This window comes from Nicotiana tomentosiformis, chromosome 11 (genome assembly GCF_000390325.3).
Source record: "Nicotiana tomentosiformis chromosome 11, ASM39032v3, whole genome shotgun sequence".
Lineage (NCBI taxonomy): Eukaryota > Viridiplantae > Streptophyta > Magnoliopsida > Solanales > Solanaceae > Nicotiana > Nicotiana tomentosiformis.
This window is the reverse complement of record NC_090822.1, coordinates 46334864-46355515: the sequence shown is the minus strand read 5'-3', so window position 1 is coordinate 46355515 and position 20652 is coordinate 46334864. Positions and strand designations below refer to the sequence as shown.

At 38.7% G+C, this 20652-nt stretch overlaps 2 protein-coding genes across 2 annotated transcripts; both read right to left on the bottom strand.

Moving 5' to 3' along the window:
• Nucleotides 1-15894: 15894 nt before the first annotated feature.
• LOC138901381 (uncharacterized) lies at nt 15895-16269 on the bottom strand. Its single transcript, XM_070189139.1, has one exon. The coding sequence runs from the start codon at nt 16267-16269 to the stop codon at nt 15895-15897; it is 375 nt and encodes a 124-aa protein (XP_070045240.1).
• Nucleotides 16270-16292: 23 nt separating this feature from the next.
• On the bottom strand, nt 16293-17319 carry LOC138901380 (uncharacterized). Its single transcript, XM_070189138.1, has 3 exons — nt 17187-17319; nt 16994-17094; nt 16293-16802 (listed from the first exon to the last, which is right to left on the bottom strand). The coding sequence occupies exons 1-3, from the start codon at nt 17317-17319 to the stop codon at nt 16293-16295; spliced, it is 744 nt and encodes a 247-aa protein (XP_070045239.1).
• Nucleotides 17320-20652: the final 3333 nt, after the last annotated feature.

Sequence of the window (20652 nt, the reverse complement as noted above, 5' to 3'; positions counted from 1 at the left end):
GGCACCATTGGCCACAAGTATAACTTTCACTCTTGGCACGTTGGCCAAACTTTACATCTTCAATTCATTTATTTCACTTCCAACCATCTTTATAGGTTATCAACAATAATTCATTTCCAATCAATACTTTAGGTACACATATGAGCAATTAAGAGTCTTAAGCATATTGAGTTTTCTCACACAATTTGACATCATAACCTTACTTTGAAACACCACTCAAAGACATAGCATTTTAATACACATATCATTCTTGAACACATTTCCAAAAGATAACATAATGTGATAGGAACATTCGAAACACGTTTTGAATACATAACTCTCGACACTTTGCTTATTTAGGACATTCAAATTTATTGGGAACAACCTGGAACATAGAATAAGGAACTTGAGACATCCATACTTGAAACTTACGGGAACATCATTGAATTCAATTCTAAAAAGGAAGTTTAGCCAACATACCTCGCTTTGAGCTTTCCTTAAATTACTACAATGTTTCGAAAATTCTAGAAATCCCAATCTATTTTGATATATAACAAAATCAAACCATAATTCGAAAGATATTCATGATCTCAGCTCATTTGAGCATTTTATCAAACACTAGGTGTGCACATTTGGCTACAAGGTTCTTCTACAAGATTTCTTTCACTCCTCAACCCAATCTTTACTTATTTTAGTCCAACAATCTACCCACAAATCTTATTGGTACATACATGTATAAATAATACTCTCATACCCAAGAATCATACTTTTAAGTAGTTATAGTTTGGTAGCAGCATGCGTTTGAAGTAGGATCTTGTGCAAACTCACTTGAAACTTTATCCCATCATAAAATTTTCAAGTTGACTTAGCCTTGGGGATTTTCTTAGACTATAAACCATTCTTAATGCACATCATACATATATTATCATGATCAATTGATATAATTCATATAATAGTACTCGTCTATACATAAAATAATATAATTAGCGCACATCAACTTTCTTAATAGCGCTTAAGTACTTCAAAATTTTCCGGGGTGTTACAAGTTGGCTGTACATCAAAACACCCGGCCTGCAGGGGCCCTTCCAAGTGATACAGAGAAGAATCCTCAAGTAAATTCTGTAATTTTGAGGAACGGCAGAGAATTAGAAGAAGTACCAAAAACAAAGAAAGAAAAAGTCACTCCTGAAGGCGAACTGGTTCCTAAAGCTATGGTGGAAACTGAGAAAGAAATTGAGGAAAGTGAAAAGGCTCCAGTTGCAAGGCCACCACCCCATTCCCACAAAGATTGAATAAGAAAAGTGATGACAGAATGTTCAACAAATGTTTTGATATGCTGAGCCAAATACAACTGAAGCTCCCATTAGTTGATATATTACGTTAAATTCCAAAATATGCTAAGTACATCAAGGATATTGTTGCTAATAAAAGAAGATTGATATAGTTTGAAATAGTAGCACTTACTGAAGAGTGCACACTATGAACTAAAAGGATGTTGCCCAAATTTTTGGAGGATTTTGGGAGCTTCACCATCCCTGTTTGAATTGGTGAGGTAGATGCAGGATGGATACTTTGTGATTTGGGGGCTAGCATAAATTTGTTGATGCCCCTCTTGGTTTTAAGTCAATTAGGATGGGCACTTTGTGATTTAGGGGCTAGCATAAACTGTCATGTTGCAGCTTTCGGATAGATCTATTGTTCATCCCGAGGGGGTGATAGAAGATGTGCTACTACAGATCGGGAAATTACATTTTTCGGTGGATTTCATCATATTGGACTATGAAGCTGATGAACACGTCCCAATCATCTTGGGACGAACTCTCTTAGCCACCATCGATGCTATGATAAACGTTCGTGAATGAATGATTCTCCGGGTTGACAATGTAGAAGTAGTCTTTAATGTGTACATGCCAATCCAGCTTCCAAGTCACTATGAGGATCTAGCTATGATCTATGTGGTTGATAAGGAAGAAGAAAGAAATATCGTGGGTGCATATCTGGATAACTCTCTAGAGAAAGCACTTATGTTATTCGACAGCATAGACTTGGATGATGAGGTTAAGTAGATGGTGCATCATCTAGATACATGTGCTTACATCAGAGGGATGATTAATTTTGAGCCTCTAGACAGACCGACTGGGCCACCACCCAAGCGTCCATCAAAGAAGCTCCCAAATTGGAGCTCAATCCCATACCCACTTACCTTTATTATGCTTATTTGGGTGCTAACGCAACTTTACATGTTGTATCTTCTAAGTTGTCTGTTTTGCAGGAGGAAAAGCTATTTCGGGTGCTTAGAGAGCACAAGTGGGAGATTGGATGGACCATGGCTGATATTAATGGTATTAGCCCAGCATTTTGTATACACAAAATTCTCATGGAGGATGGGCACAAACAAAGTGTGGAACACCCGCTTGAATCCAGTCATGAAGTGGTAAGGAAGAAAGTCATAAATTGGCTAGATGCGGGTATTATCTTTCTCGTCTCTGACATCAAGTTGGTAAGTCCAGTATAGTGTGTGACTACGAAGGGTGGAATGACGGTGGTCATAAATGAGAATAGTGAATTAATTCCAACTATAATGGTCACATGTTGTAGAATTTGCGTAGACTGCCGAAAATTAAATAATGCTACTAAAAAGGATCACTTCCCCCTTTCCTTCATTGATCAGATGTTAGATAGATTGGTCGGACAAGACTATTATTGTTTTCTTGATGGATATTCATGCGATAATCAAATATTAATTGCACCAGAGGATAAAGAGAAGACCACTTTCACTTGTCCTTATAGCACTTATGCTTTTAAGAGAATGCCATTTGAGTTGTGCAATACACCTGTGACTTTTCAAAGGTGCATGATGGCAATCTTCACTGATATGGTAGAAACTTTTGTTAAAGTGTTTATGGATGATTTCTAGGTCTTCGGACCATCTTCTGATGAATGCTTAACGAATTTGAGTAAAGTGCTTGCCAAGTGTGAAGAGACAAACTTGGTGTTGAATTGGAAGAAGTGCCATTTTGTTGTACGAGATGGGATTGAACTTGGGTACAAAGTGTCCAAAGATGGGTTAGAGGTGGACAAGGCAAAAGTTGAAGCAATTGATAAACTGCCACCTCCAATTTCTATCAAATGAGTCAGAAGCTTTCTAGGTCATGCAGGTTTCTATCACAGATTCATTAAAGATTTCTATAAGATGTTTTCTCCCTTGTGTAGTTTTCTTGAGAAGGACACGCCTTTCAAGTTTGATGAGCATTGCTTGAAGGCATATAAGGAGTTTAAAAAGAGATCGGTGACTGCAACAATTATCACTGCCCCAGACTAGGGGAGCCTTTTGAGTTGATGTGTGATGCCAGTGACACGGCAATTTGAGATGTACTGGATCAGAGGAAAGACAAAGTGTTCCACTCGATTTACTACACTATCACAACTCTAAACCGAACACAAATAAATTACACACTTATAGAAAAAGAGTTTCTAGTAGTAGTATGGGCGTTTGAAAATTTTAGGGCCTACTTGGTGGGAACTAAATTCATCGTCTACACAGACCATGCAGCCATCAGGTATTTACTTGAGAAAAAAGGATGATAAGGCTAGACTAATCCGATGCGTTCTTCTTTTGTGGGAATTTGATGTGGAAATCATAGATCGAAAGGGGGCCGAAAATCAGGTAGTCGATCACTTTACGTGCTTGGAAACTCGTGCGCATGTTGATGAAGAGGGTGAGATTTAGAAAAGCTTTCCTGATGAGCAATTGTTAGCAGTTATGGCTGATGCAGCCCTATGATATGCCGACTATGTGAACTTCATTGTAAGTGGGGTAACTCATTCAAAGATGTCACCAGATGGCAAGAGAAAATTTATGCATGATGTTAGATTTTATCTATGGGATGAGCCGTTTTTGTTTAAGCATTGTGCAGATCAGTTGGTATGCCGATGTGTCCCTGAGGAGGAGATGGAAGCAATTTTGTATGATTATCATGCATCACCTTATGGAGGGCACCATGGTAGAGACAAAACATCTACAAAGGTGTTGCAGTCAAAATTCTATTGGCCTACTCTGTTCAAGGATGCACATACTTTTGTGAAAAGATGTGATAGGTGCCAAAGAACGGGCATAATTTCAAGGAGGCATGATATGTCGTTGAAGGGAATACTTGAGGTCGAAATCTTCGATGTTTGGGGAACAGACTTCATGGCACTGTTTCCATCATCCAATGGCCATAGATACATATTGGTTGCAGTTCATTATGTGTCAAAGTAGGTAGAGGCTACAGCTTTGCCTACGAATGATGCTAAGGTGGTGGTGAATTTTGTGAAGAAAAATATTTTCACGAGATTTGAAACTCCGCGTGCTTTGACTAGTAATAGAGGTACTGACTTTTGTAACAAATTTTTGGGAAACCTCTTTGCTAAGTATGGGGTGAAACACAAGGTCGCAACTCCCTATCATCCGAAAACCAGTGGTCAAGTTAAGGTTTCGAATAGAGAAGGGAAGCAAATTTTGGAGAAGACAGTGAGTGTGAGTAGAAAGGATTGGGCTAGTGTCATGCCCTAAACCTAGGGAGCGTAACCAACGCTCAACCGAGATATCCCATTAAAGAAATCTTACTTGATACCTTCTACCCAACCATACCCATGAATAATGTGAGGATGAATACCAAGAGTTAGGGGAACCAAAGAATAATATGTGCAACACCAATTTCATTACTTATAGAAACTTTATTTATGATTTCCAAAATATTACAAGTTCATGGTTTAAAAGTGGAAACATGTCTGATAACTACAATATTTTTAGTTTGTTAGCTCAATTAAAATACAACCTACAAGATGTCTACGGATCCTCTAAATGAAACCGAAGAGTAGTACGATAGTGCCGATGATAATCCCAGGCTATACCTCAATAGAAATATACAAGAGAATCAAAATGATACAAGGCCCTGATATAGAGTAGGGCTCACCAATGCAGCTAAGAAGAGGGTATGATGCTATCAACGATCGATGCCACTTGCTGAGGAAAAACTTGCATTCATTAAAGATGCAGTGCCCCTAGTAAAAGAGACGTTAGTATATATGGAATAGTACCAGTATGTAAAGCTAAATACCCTCTCATGGATGGAATGCCAGCATTAAAGGAGAGAAACGTGGAAACAGTAAGAAAATCAATACTTATTTAAATTTAAAGTTAAAACAAAGTAAATTTTTAAGTAAGCATTAATCATTTAGGTTGGGTGATCCTTAGTACCGACACACCACTATGCACCTGGCATGGAGTCCGATCTCCACTCGATTGGCTAAGCCATCTCACCATAATGCATGAGGGTGGACGTAGAACCAAAATACCACCATGTGCACAGCATGGCGTCGGATCCCCGCCCCGATCGGCTAAGCCGTCTTACCATGATATCGTGTGGGTTGACATGGTCCTTGATAGCTATAACCTTATACAAATTAAGGGGAATAATCTCAATATAATATAATATAAAATCACCCCTCAATCCGCTCCTACACTGGCACGTGTATTTTGCGATTGGGCATTTATAACCCAGCCTTCCTCGGTGACCTAACGATACTCCCAAAACAGTTCTCTACAAAAGCAAAGTATGTATCTCATAGCCTTTTTATAATTCTTTTCATTCCCTTGGCACCCTTGGCGATACATGTAAATCCTCATTCTTGGCACGATGGCCACATTTTATATTTCATACTTTCATCCTTTCACTTTCAAGGATCATCATAAGTCATCAACATAAAGAACATTTGGAAATCACGACTTTAAGTACATGATTAACAAGATTCTTAAACACATTGAATTCTCTTCCCAAAAGGGAGCATAATGATTTGCAATTGAAACATGAATTCAAGTCACAAGCATTACATGCAATAACCATATGTGAAACATTTTTCCAATGGAGAGTGACATGTTAGGGCAATTGGAACATGTCTTGAGTACATAAGCATTTGCATAAATCAATAATTTGTGGCAATGTGGAATGATAAGAATATAGGCTTGAACAACCACGTTTGGAATTTACAAGGAACTCATAGATTCCGATTATATAGGAGGAGTTTAGACAACATACCTCGATTAAGCTTTCCTTAGAATCACTACGGCGTTCCACTACTTTTTAGCAATTCAATCAACATTAGCATAGTTGAGTTTAACCATTATTAGAAGGAAACCACATGATATGGGTCTTTTAAGCATTTCGCCAAATACCTAATATGCAAATTAAACTACAAGGATTGATAATGGAATTCCTCCACCACATAACCCATTCCAAAGCAATTAATTAATCTACAATAGTCATACAACACCCAACATACTTCATTGGCACATGAATGCCCATCCTTCTACTCCTAACTCAAGGATCACACCTTCATTCTTTACATACACCTCAAATTCGAAATTAAGGGCTTATGGTTTCCAATCACCATCTCATAAGCCCCAAACAATAACATCTCAACTTAAACCTATATCAAACTTTGCATGAAAGCTTAGGGGCGAAAACGTACCCGGTTGGTTGAAGAATATGTGAGTTTCCCCCTAGAATCCCAAGAATTGAGCAAGAATTGAAGAGTAGAATTGATAAAGCTTCTCCCTCGCTCTCTAAATTGGTCTCATCTCTCTAAAACCTCAGGTTATACCTTCTAAAATGACCCCCTAAGGCCTTATATCAAAATAGACTCGGATTAAAAAATTCCATAAATAACCCCCCGATGTTGATTCCGTGATGCAAATTTGCAGTAGCAGAACAGATCCGCGGTCAGCAGAATGGCCACAAAATGGTCTACAAAATCTGGGTTGGGTCTGGTCAGATCCGCGACTGATCCGCAGTCAGTGAAACACATTTGCAATGCATTATGCGGTAGCATAATGGACCATAAAATATCCCTCAAATTTGAGTTTCTTTTGACTCATTCCGCGATCAGTGAAGTAGATCCGCGATATCATAATGGACCACAAAAATTGCCATTTTTGCAAATTTTTCTACCAACTCCACGATACATTGCATAATCCAAAAATTTGTACTCTGGCATATTAGCTTACCTTGTGTAAGGCCCCATAAAATTTTACCAAGAACTCAAGGTTTGTGGTGCCGAGGTAGGCTAATGTGTAAGGCACCGTGAATTTCTATAGCTAATTCAAGCAATTTTGAGCTTAGAAATACCATTTAAATTTTACCCGAACCATATGAGAAATTACTGGAGTTGATAAAGCTATTTGGATACTTGGGAATAATTATTTTATTAATCTTTGAGTGTTGTAATAATGGGGAATACTTGGATGTTAATTTCAAAGCAATAAAACTAAAAAAAATACAATGAATTATCTCCCGTGAGCTAAAGCCTTATAGCACAGCTATAGCACCAGTGAAAAAATACTATACATGTGCCTATTAATTACTGAGCAGGGGGAGAGAAAAATAAAAGGATTTCAAGACTAGGGGTTTTCTCTCCATCACCCATCTGTCCAAGGCTTCCAATACACAATTAAGGTGATTTTTCATGTGTGTTTTTATGATGATTTCACTTCTCAATCACTAGTTACAACAAGGTTTTATATTGGATTCCATAAGATTTCTTCAAAATCTCAAGAACACCCCAAAAGTTATCTTTCAAGATTTGGTCTACAATAGGTAATCTTCACCCTTAAACCTACATGCATGGATTGTTAGTGAATATATGAGCAAGAAATAAGTATTAACACTTATTGGATGGTTCTTGGAAGCCATAACTACTTAAACTAGATTATAGGGTGTTATAGAGATTTTGTAATGAGTTAATTAGTACAATTTGGTGGATGTGAGTTCATTGATGATTATGATGGTGCTAACGAAGGAAGTTAGTAGTCAAAGAATGTATTATATCTTGTTAGTGGGAAGGAAGGATTGTTGGACTAAGAAACACCATTACTAGAGGTAGTAGAATGCTATGCACTCTAGGTGTTTGATAAAATACCAAAATAACCTAAAACCTGGAAATATTTACTAATGTTGGTCCAATTGAATTATGTTGATGTATATTGAAGTTGTAAGAATAGTGGGAGATTTTAGTATCAATAAAGAGATCCATAAAGGTATGTTGGCTAAACTCCCTTTCTAGAATTGGAATCCATGAGTTCCTCGGAAGTTCTAAATACGGTTTGTTCAAACTTTCCAACTATTCCAAATTGATTGCAAAAATTGATTTTCCTAAATTCTTATGTACTCAAGTCGTGTTCAAACTTCCTTATCATACTATGCTCCCCTTAGTGGAAAAATGTTCAAACACGGTTGATTTAACTAATGTATATGATTTGAACCCATGTTTCAATTATAAATCACCATGCTATGCTTGTAAGTATTTCCAATGTGTTTTGAGTCCTTACATACTCATGAGTTGAAACTGTGTATTGCCCTTTTGGAAAACGTATTTCAAGAATAAGTGGTGTATCACTCGTTTATGATTCTTTACTTGTGCTTCAATTGCTAGTCATTTTGCTCCATTCTTTGGAAAGAAATCTATTGTGTTTAAAGCCTTCATTTCTAATGAACTTAAAGTTATGATTTCCAGAATATTCTATTTGTTGATATTTATGATGATGACCCTTGAAAGTAAATAAATAAAAGTGTGAAATATGAGATACGGCCATCGTGCCATGAACGCAGAATCATATGTATGGCTAAAAAAGCCAATGAAATAATGATATCGGTTGAGAGCCGGTTGTGCTCCTCGAGGTCGGTCCGTGACAAGCTTGGTATTATAGCCTAAGGTTTTAAAGTGTCCTAGGATGTCTCGGAACCGTATCTCGTACAGTCCTTCTTATCGGTGTGTTATCGGCCACATCTATAATTAGGAGGCTGCTTGGACATTTAGGAATGTCACCCTTGTTTGATACTCTAGATCGTGCGATAGAGCTCAAGCTAATTTCCTCGTCATGTCTCCATTTTCCAGATGAGTAGTCCGCGAGTTTGAAGCAGCGGAAGAGATAGACCCCCCATTGAATTTGGGGAGGTTGTACAAGAGTTCATTGGGAGAATGGGTCGAGCCATGGAGTGATTGGAAGAACTAGTTGCTAGGGGAAGTGCCCTTGTTTCTATCAATGTCACCGCGCCACTGGATCATGTGGTGCGAACACCTAAGAAACGAAAGAGGGTTGTTTGTACCAATAAGCCGGAATGTTTGATTTGTAAGGAACGCCACGTGGGGACATGTTGGATGACTCTTGAAATATATTATGGTTGTGAAAATACTGGGCACAAGAAGAACAAATGCCCTAGATTAGGTATACCCAGCCCGGTCTGCCCGATATGCGGGAGAGAACATTTGGCGTCATGTTGTGAGTATGTTTAGGAGCGTGTTATGGGTAGCAGGCTTGGGCAATTACAAAGGTCCACACAGAAACCATGAGGTCCTGGAGGAAGGATAGGGGATGCTTATGAGGTATGCAAAAAGGTAAAAATCAGGTCAGTGGGGCGAGTCAGTTTAGCGGACCTCATCCTCATTGTGAGAAGTGTAGGAGATGTCATTCGAGGGTATTTAACTATGGTACCAATATATGTTATGGATTTGGAGTCAAGGGGCCTCAGTTAAGGCACTGCCCCGGCAACCTAAAGTCACTAGGTAAGTCACTCCTTGATACATCATTATGAACACCACATACTTTTTCCTTGTTGTATATGTACATCTGCATTGAAGAGAAAGCATAAATATGGTCTTAACAACACATTGAATCACAAAACATTATATGTACCTACTTTTTGAACGAGACGCATTATTCGTGAAGCCTCTTTATCACAATTCTCTTACTTATAACCTCTTAAGGAATTGAGTTCTATAATGATGTCCTTGAATTGAGTTATAACCCTAGGTTAATACTTCCCACTTGCTTCCCCAAATTCTCAACAAAGGACAATATCTAATGAATTTCTTATAGAACCTTCTGATTCAAATGGACAAGATCTGCTTACTTGTGCACACACCATCATACTATTTACCTACATGGCATCGAATCTAATGTAAAGTAGCCTAGTGTTGAGATTTTCTTGAGCCTCTCTCTCCCTCTCCTGTGTATGTGGCTCATATTGTGTAAGGAATCACTTTACTCCCTTTGTGAACATTATCTTGAATCTTTATCACTATCTAGTAACATAAGAGCACATCTTAGCACTTATCATATGTGTACATGTCAATCAAAGAGTCAATGGTCCGCATAAGGTTTATCCGAAATTTGAGATCCTCAAAAATTCGTCATAGGAAGATCTTTCGTTTTCCCATCTCAGTATAACTTTCATGTCTACCTAGATCATTCCGCAGTAAGTAACTCATCTTGTTCTTAGTATTATAGTTGCCCATAACGTGGCCTGGTATTGCAGTTTGAGAGTTATTATGGCTAAACATGTCCAGCTCATAACAAGTGCCCACTCTCTCTTTACACCTCTACAACATGTTCTGATTGTGATCCCTAGCTAGTAAACTCATTTTGCTAGTCTCCCAACACTTGTTGGATAACTATGAGAGATCGCTTCCTTCCATGAGTTGTTTTAACACTTCATTTCTCTTAAGGGGATATCTATCAGGACCGAATACACTTTTGGGGTTATCATAGCATCACGTCCGATTCTCATATTTTTCCCATCCTTCACTAGCATCTTGGTACTTTTCAAGTCACAAAATCCATGGTGAACTCATTATGAACATTCGCAAACCTTTCATGTTTACTTTACAGTGACTCCCTGGGTTCCATTATCTTAACACTCGACTTCTGGAATCATTTACTATGCCATTGTCATGTGCGGAGAATTTACTGACCTTAACATTTCCCTCCCTAGGTGGATAGGGGTTTATCATTTGCCTTTCTCCTTGGAGCATCATATTAACCATTAGAATCTCTCCAACACATGCATGATTCCACCCTAATATTAAGACATCCTAGATACATGGTTTCACTCGTGTTTGGTTGAAGTTAAGTAGCCTTACCACGACATTTCCCTCCCCACTTCAGGTGGATGTTTTAGATTTTGTCACATATCATGAACATATTAGTTTGAAGGGAAGGTTTATCGTATCTCTAATCCTCTCATATGGGATCAAATTCGGGAAGTTATAAGTTGCCGAAGTAATAACCTCATAAGTGCTCAACCCCGTTTTCAACCTCGTTGGCTTGTGGCAAAGATTCCTTGTGTCATATACTGTTAAAAGCGTAACACAATTCATGTGTTTTTGAAACCTCTATCACATTTATGGTGCAAGAATCTTCTCATTTCGAGTTAAATTTATTTTACCTACACTCAAGGAAAAATCTGATGTCACGTACTTCGCTATTTCTACCTAAGGCTTAATAGTGCCGAACAAGGCACATATGGAATAAAATAACAGCTACTATACATTTCATAACTCATCATCTTCCAAGAATAATTGATGCTAATGTCTTTATCCTTCCGATCATGCCTCCCATATATCACATTTATAAAACGACCCACTTTTTTTTACATCTCAGGATCATGTACATGGTTCTCACATTATCAATGTGTACTAGTTAACTGTAGGTCTCGTTGGTCGAATCAATGATGTCATCACATTGATTAACCATCTCAGCGCTATTGGTAGTAACCTTTATATCTCTTAGGATATAACCTCCTGAAATACCCCTGCTCAGCCCATTGATGGATTCTTGAACAATTCTAGCTCAATCTCGAACCTCGTTGTTCCTACTCGTAGTAGATCTATATAGAGTTGTAGGTTCAAACATGTCAAAGGAGAAGTATTATTCAATGATAAATTATATTGGGTAGGAAACTCTATGGTTATATTCATTCGAACACATTATATTATAAGGAGGAGAAGGAGGTTGAAGGCCGCCAAATGTCCAATTCGGATGTTCGTCATAGAGATTTTGAGTTGGAGGACGGGAATGGGTGTTTTTAGGATTTTCTCCATGAAGACGTTATGTGATTTTTTTTATAAAGGTAAATTGAGTGCAGTACTCATTGGGCTTTGTAGAATCTTGAAGAAAATAGGCCAAGTAGCCTATGAGCTTGATTTCAATAACCATTGTCCTCCATGCATCTCGTGTTTCATGTGTCCTAGTTAAAGCAAGTGATTGGGGATTTGTCACTCATTGCCCCTATGGAGAATGTTGGAATTTGTAAGGGTTTGACCCATGAAGAGGTTTCTATTTCCATCCTTGTTAGGCAAGTTCGTAAGTTGAGAAAATAAAGAGATTTCCTCTATCAAAGTGCTATGGCAGAATCAACAATGTTGAAGAGGCCACTTGGGAATCCGAGGAAGATAGAAAAGGAAAGTGTCCCACTTTTTGTATAAAACAATGGTTGTGTTTAAAAGAATGTTAGAGGCGTACTATCTATGACTGATATTTTAAACTCGAACAGTTTAGAATGCCCTTTTGGTAATGTAATGCTTGTAAGGTTGATATTGGTGATATTTTATGTTGTGATGCTTTGTGGAGTTGTGGGTGTGTTGTTAGGATTGTTCCTGGCATTATCTGACAAGTGAATAGGCCCAATTACAGGGGAAACTCTGCCAAACATTTTGAAACTTTTCGGAGTTGGCCAAAATTTGGGGGCTTGAGATGTGTGAAAGAAGAGATGAGTTCTACTGGGTGTTTTAGGCAGACTCTACTCCTAATTCGAGGACGAATAATCCTAAGTGGGGGAGGATGTAAGGCACGGTAAAATTTTACCAAAAACTCAAAGTTTGTGGTGCCGAGGTAGGCTAATGTGTAAGGCCCCGTGAATTTCTATAGCTAATTCAAACAATTTTGAACTTAGGAATACAATTTAACTTTTACCCGAACCACATGAGAAATTAATGGAGTGGATAAATTTATTTGGATAGTTGAGGAAAATTATTTTATAAATCTTTGGCTGTTTTCATAATGGGGAACACTTGGACGCTAATTTCAAAGCAAGAAAACTAAAGAAAATACAGTAAACTATCTCCCCATATGGCAACTATAGCACAAGAGGGAAGAAGAAATATTTTAGCAAACCAGTGAGCTAGAGTCTTATAGCACAACTATAGCACCAATGGAAAAATACTATATATGTGCCTATTAATTACTGAGCAGGGAGAGAGAAAAATAAAAGGATTTCAAGACTAGGGGTTTTCTCTCCATCACTCATATGGCCAAGGCTTCAAATACACATTTAAGGTGAGTTTTTAAGTGTGATTTTATGATGATTTCACTTCTAAATCACTAGTTACAACAAGTTTTTGTATTGGATTTCATCAAAATCTCAAGAATACCCCAAAAGTTATCTTTCAAGATTTGGTCTACAAGAGGTAATCTTTCACCCTTAAACCTACATTCATGGATTGTTAGTGAATATATGAGCAAGAAATAAGTATTAGCACTTATTAGATGGTCCTTGGAAGCTATAAATACTTAAACTAGATTATTGGGTATTGTAGAGATTTTATAATGAGTTAATTAGTGAAATTTGGTGGATGTGAGTTCATTGATGATTATGATGGTGCTAAAGAAGGAAGTTAGTAGTCAAAGGATGTTGTATTATATCTTGTTGGTAGAAAGGAGGGATTGTTGGATTAAGAAATACCATTACTATAGGTAGTACAATGCTATGCACTCTAGATGTTTGATAAAATGCCAAAAAAACCTAAAACCTAGAAATTTATACAAATATTGGACCAATCGAATTATGTTGATGTACATTGAAGTTGTACGAGTAGTGGGAGGTTTTAGTATCACTAAAGAGATTCATCAAGGTATGTTGGTTAAACTCCCTTTCTAGAATTGGAATCCATGAGTTCCTCGGAAGTTCTAAATATGGTTTGTTCAAACTCTCGTTCCAACTGTTCCAAATTGATTCCGAAAATTAATTTTCTTAAATGCTTATGTACTCAAGTCGTGTTCAAAATTCCCTTATCATACTATGCTCCCCTTAGTGGAAAAATGTTCAAACATGGTTGTTTTAACTAATGTTTCTGATTTGAACCCATGTTTCAATCGTAAATCACCATGCTATGCTTTTAAGTATTTTCAATGTGTTTTGAGTCCTTACATACTCATGAGTTGAAACTATGTATTTCCCTTTTGGAAAGATTATTTCAAGGATAAGTGTTGTATCACTCGTTTATGATTCTTTACTTGTGCTTCAATTGCTAGTCATTTTGCTGCATTCTTTGGAAAGAAACCCATTGTGTTTAAAGCATTCATATCTAATGAACTTAAAGTTATGATTTTCAAAATATTCTATATGTTGATGTTTATGATGATGACCCTTGAAAATAAAGAAATGAAAGTGTGGAATATGAGATACGGCCATCGTGCCATGAATGCAGAATCATATGTACGGCCAAAAAAGCCAATGAAATAATAAAATTATGAGTAGTTGAAAGTACTAGTGATGCTATATGTGGTATGAAAGGTTATGAGATGAATGTATTTGTATTTTTGTTTCCTTTGTGTGCAAAACAAAAAACAATTTGGGAGTATCATTAGTGAGCTGAGGAAGGGTGGGTTGTAATGGCCCACACCTGAAACTACACGTGCCGGTGTAAGGATAGATTGAGATTATTCCCCTTGATTGGGATGAGATTGATGTGTTGAGATTATTCCCCTTAATTGGGATGATATTGATGTTGTCCCTGGATTGGAAGTCCACCCACACGGCATATGTGGGGAGACGACCTAGACGATCGGGTGGAGATCTGACGCCATGTCACGTGCATGGTGGTTCCTACCCTAAGTATCACCTTTTATTCGCATCACCATGTCAATCCATATTGTTTCATGGAGAGATGCCTTAGCCGATCGAGTTTGTGATCGGACTCCATGCCTCGTGTATGGTGTGATGATCGGATGATGATGATCTCCCAACCAAAAATGTTAATTTCTTATTTTGAAAACTGTTACTTTTTAAATTTGCATTTTGGTATGTTGTTACTTGTTGCTTTCATGATTATTCCCTTTTTATATTGGGATTCTATTTGATGAGCGGGTATTTAGCCTTACATACTAGTACTATTTTATATGTACTAACGTCCCTTTTGTCGGGGGCGCTGCATCTTTAATGGATGCAGGTAGTTCGTCAATGGGCAGCTTTGATCCTCGTTATCAGTTACCCTCTATTCAGCAGGTTTTGGTGAGCCCTATTCTGTTCCGGGCCTTATGTCACTTGACATTGTACATTGTGTTTTGAGGTATATTCGGGGCCTTGTCGCCGACACTTCCATACTACTCTTCTATTGTACTTAGAGGCTCTGTAGACATGTTATGGGTGGTGTTTGATGTTGGGTAATGAACTAGAAGTGTTGGTATCTGAAAACATGTTTTTTCCTCGTAATTATGAACTTGTAATTTGTTTTTTGAAATTGTAAATGAAGCTCCTTTTAGTAATGGAAAAAGAATGTGGAACACTTTACTCTTCTCATGTCTATCTCTTGTTACTAATGCTTATATTGTTCATGGATAAGGTTGGGTAGACGGCATCAAGTAGGCTTGCTTGACTGGGGTATATCGGTTGAGCGCTAGTCGCGCTCCCCGAGGTCAGGGCGTGATACCTTAGCACCGCAAAAACCTACACAGGGCCGTACATCCTTCCCCACTTAGGATTATTCGTCCTCGAATAAGGGTTAGAGTCTGCCATAGCCACCCAATATGACTCAACCTTTTATACCAAGAGTTCCAAATTTGGCTAACTCCCCAGATTCGCAAAATTTCGGCAGAGTTTCCCCTGTAATTGGGCCTATCCACCTGTCAGAGAGCCCTAGAAACCAATCATAACAACATATTCATAATCCAACAATGCACCATAGACATGAAAACAACACCAACTATAACATCATAGGCATTATATTGCTAAAAAGGGGCATCTTATCATAAATTGTACAAGTCTAAACATAACTCATGAAAAGTAAACTTTTGACATTCTTTAAAACACAACCATTTGGTTACACAAACAAGTGAGGGTATTTCCTCTTCATTACTTCCTCGGCCTCCCAGGTGGCCTCTTCGACTTGATGGTTTCTCAGTAGTACTTTGACGGAGGCAATCTCTTTATTCCTCAACTTCCAAACATGTCTATCAAGGATGGCAATCGAAATCTCCTCATAAGTCAATTCTTTAATAACTTCAATAGCCTTCACCGGTACGATAAGAGAAGGATCTTCAACTACCTTCTTCAACATGAACACATGAAATACTAGGTGCACTAAAGACATCTCAGGAGGTAACTCAAGCTTATAGGCCATTTGATCAACCCTCTGCACGATTCTGTATAGTCCAATATACCTTGGACTCAATTTCCCTTTCTTCCCAATTCGCATTATACCCTTCATGGGAGAAACTTTCAAGAATACCCAGTCATCCTCTTAGAACTCCAAATCCATGCGACGCACATCCGAATAGGACTTCTGGCGCTCTGAGTAGTTTTCAATTGTTCCTTAATGATCTTGACCTTCTCCATAGCCTGATGCATGAGGTATGGCCCTATCAATTCTACTTCTCCAACTTCAAACCAACCAATGGGAGATCTACACCTCCTACCATATAGAGCCTCGAATGGTGCCATCTGAATGCTGGTATGATAACTGTTATTGTAGGCAAATTCTATGAGCGTCAAATGGTCATCCCAGCAACCTTTGTAGTCAAGAACACACGCGCGTACCATATTCTCAAGCGTTTGACTATTCCGCTCTGCCTGCCTGTCGATCTGTGGATGGAAAGTTGTACTAAGATTTACCTGAGTACCCAAATCTTGCTGAAATTTCTGCCAAAACTTAGCGGTGAACTGTGCCCCTCGATCTGAGATGATAGAAACTGGAGTGCCATGAAACCTAACGATCTCTTTGATGTGCAGCTGATCATAGAGTTATGTTGTGGATGTAGCCTTTGCAAGCAAGGAGTGCGCGGATTTCGTGAGTCGGTCGACAATTACCCAAATGGAATCAAACTTACGAGGTGTGCGAGGCAAACCTACCACAAATTCCATGTTGATCATCTCCTTATATTCTATGCCAAGACATCGGGCTTCTGGTGCTCGGCCCTCACTTGCTGACAATTTGGGCATCTAGCCACAAAGTCCGCTACATCCCTCTTTATGTCATTCCACCAGTAGAATTCCTTGAGATCATGGTACATCTTTGTAGAGCCTGGATGCATAGAATACTTGGAAATATGAGCCTCAGTAATAATTCTCTCCCGAAGTCCATCCACATTTGGAACACACAATCACCATTGGTACCTTGGCGTACCATCATTATTCCAAGAGAAAAAGCCATGGTTTTGTGTTTGTGAATCCCATCCTTCAATTTCACCAATAACGGATCATCATATTGTTTATCCTTGACTTCAACTTTGAGTAATAATTCAACCATAATTTGCATAACCACCCCACCTTTGCTAGAGTCCGTAAGCGGAACTCTCAAACTAGCCAGCCGGTGAACATCCTTGGCCAACGTCCTTCAGTATGCCTCCAAGTGATCCAAACTACCCATGGATTTTCGGCTAAGAGCATCTGCCACAATGTTAGCTTTCCCCGGATGATATAGAATATTGATGGCGTAGTCTTTGAGTAACTCAAGCCATCTCCTTTGCCTTAGATTCAACTCTTTCTGCTTGAAAATGTATTAAATACTCTTATGGTCCATGAATATGTCCACATAGATCCCATACAAATAATGATGCCAAATTTTCAATGCAAACAACACCGCCACAAGATCTAAATCATGTGGTGGATAATTCTTTTTATTGTTCTTGAGTTGCCTAGCAGCATAAGTGATCAATTTGCCACGTTGCATTAATACACACCCAAGTCCAACCCTTGAAGCATCACAATACACAACAAACCCACTTGTACCCTCCGGTAAGGTCAACACCGATGTCGTAGTCAATCTTGACTTCAACTCATGAAAACTCTTTTCACAAGCATCTGACCACAGGAATTTAGCTACCTTCTGCATCAATTTAGTCAATGGAGAGGAAAGAAAAGAAAACCCCTCCCCAAACCTTCTGTAGTACCAGCTAAGCTCAAGAAACTGCGAATCTCTGTCGGAGTTGTAGGTCTAGGCCAATTCTTCACAACTACAATCTTCTGAGGATAGACCTTGATTCCCTCGCTTGAAATAACATGTCCCAAGAAAGTGACAGACTCGAGCTAAAACTCACATTTTGAAAACTTTGCATACGACTTATGCTGATATAGGGTTTGCAAAATTGCTCTGAGATGGTCGGCATGGTCCTCTCGACTTTGGGAATACACAAGGATGTCGTTAGTGAATACTATCATAAAAGATTCAGGGAAAGGCTTGAAGAATCGATTCGTAAGATCCATAAAGGTTGTTGGGGCATTAGTTAGCCCAAAGGACATCACCAGAAACTCGAAGTGCCCATACTGAGTCCTGAAAGCTGTCTTCGGAATATCCTACTCCCTGATCTTCAATTGGTGATACCCTGATGTTCAGTAAATCTTGGAGAAGTACTTAGCTCCTTTTAACTGATCGAACAGGTCATGTATCAATGGCAATGGGTACTTATTCTCGATTGTGACCTTGTTGAGCTGCCGATAGTCAATACACATCCTTAGTGACCGGTCCTTCTTCATTACAAAGAGAACCAGTGCGCCCTGAAGCGACATACTCAGTCAGATGAAACCCTTCTCCAACAAATCCTTCAACTGCTCCTTCAGTTCCTTCAATTTTGTCGGAGCCATTCTATAAGATGGAATTGATATGGGTTGTGTGCCCGGCAAACCATCGATCCCAAAATCAATCTCCCTGTCTGGTAGGATCCCAGGAAGCTCATTAGGAAAGACCTCTGGAAATTCATTCACTGCCGGCACGGACTCAAGTGTCAGTGCCTCACCCTCAGTGTCCGTGACTCGGACCAAATGGTAGATACATCCTTGTTGATCATCTGGGTCAACATCTGTATGTATCCCCTAAGGTCCACATCAGAAACACTAGGACCAATGGTTGAGGATAGAGGTGGAGCTAGAATATCAGTTGGAGGAGGAATCGATGCATTCTCAGCAGGAATAGTAGATACAGGATGTGTTGTGGTGGGGGGTATATCCTCACCCCTCGGGTGCTCACCTGCAACATCAAGTATAGTATCAACGGCCACTCCTGGGGTGGAATTGGCCCTTTGCTACTCTATGCCTTCTTTTTAGGTGCCTTGTACTGAAAAAGTAGAACAACGCACGAGTTTGAAAGGGGGCAATCTTATAATCAAGCTCTATCGCACGATCTAGAATATCAAAGAAGGGTGAAATTCCTAAATGCCCAAATAGCCTCCTAATTATAGATGTGGTCAACAACAAACCGATAAGAAGGACTCTACTAGACATAGCTCTGAGACATCCTAGGACAATTTAAAAACCTTAGGCTCTGATACCAAGCTTGTCGCACCCCAACCCTAGGGAGCGAGATTGGCGCTCAATCGAGATATCCCAGTCAAGTAAGACTACTTGATGCGTTCTACCCAACCATACCCATGTAATTTGAGTATGAATACCAAGAGTTAGGCGAACCAGAGAATAACATGTACAACACCAGTTTCATTACTTATAGAAACTTCATTTACGATTTCCAAAATATTACAAGTTCATGGTTTAAAAGTGGAAACATGTCCGACAACTACAACATTTTTAGTTTGTTACCCCAATCATAATACAACCCATAACATGTCTACGGAGCCTCTAAATGAAACAGAATAGTAGTACGATAGTAAGAAAATCAATACTTATTTAAATGCCAAGTTAAAACGAAGTAAATTTTCAAGTAAGCACTAATCATTTAGTTTGGGAGATCCTTAGTACTGACACACCACCATGCACATGGCATGGAGTCAGATATCCGCTCGATCGGCTAAGCCATCTAACCCTAATGCATGTGGGTGGACATAGAACCACAATACCACCATGCGCACGGCATGGCATCCGATCCCTACCCGATCGTCTAAGTCGTCTCACCACAATGTTGTGTGGGTCGACATGGTCCTTGCTAGCTATCAACTCATCCCAATTAAGGGGAATAATATCAATATAATATAATGGGGACTCACCCCTCAATCTACTCCTACACCGGCATATGTAGTTTCCGTCTTGGGCATTTATAACCCAGCCTTCCTCGGTGACCTAATGATACTCCCAAAACAAATTCTATATAAAAACAAAGTACGCATCTCGTAGCCTTTTTATAATTCTTTTCATGATATTGGAACTCTTGGCCATACATGTAAATCCTTATTCTTGGCACTATGGCCACATTTCATATTTCATACTTTCATTCTTTCACTTTCCAGGATCATCATAAGTCAAAAACATAAAGACCATTTGGAAATCATGACTTTAAGTACATGAGTAATAAGAGTCTTAAACACATTGAATTCTCTTTCCAAAAGGGAGCATAAGGATTTGCAAATGAAACATGAATTCAAGTCACAAGCATTAGATATAATAACCATATTTGAAATATTTTCCCATTGGAGAGTAACATGTTAGGGCAAATGGAACATGACTTGAGTATACAATCATTCGCATAAATCAATTGTTACAATCAATGTGGAACGATAAGAATAGGGGCTTGAACAAACCACATTTGGAATTTACAAGGAACTCATAGATTCAGATTTTATAGGAGAAGTTTAGCCAACATACCTCGATTAAGCTTTTCTTAGAATCACTACGGCGTTCCACTACTCTTTAGAAA

Excerpts from the sequence above, each read along its gene's own strand:
- LOC138901381 (XM_070189139.1), bottom strand. The coding sequence starts at position 16,269 with ATGCGAATTGGGAAGAAAGGGAAATTGAGTCCAAGGTATATTGGACTA.
- LOC138901380 (XM_070189138.1), bottom strand. The coding sequence starts at position 17,319 with ATGGTTGAATTATTACTCAAAGTTGAAGTCAAGGATAAACAATATGAT. Across the intron at positions 17,095-17,186 it reads AATAATGATGGTACGCCAAG|GCTCTACAAAGATGTACCAT; the intron begins GTACCAATGGTG and ends CTATGCATCCAG. Across the intron at positions 16,803-16,993 it reads GATGCCCAAATTGTCAGCAA|CTGCACATCAAAGAGATCGT; the intron begins GTGAGGGCCGAG and ends CTCTATGATCAG.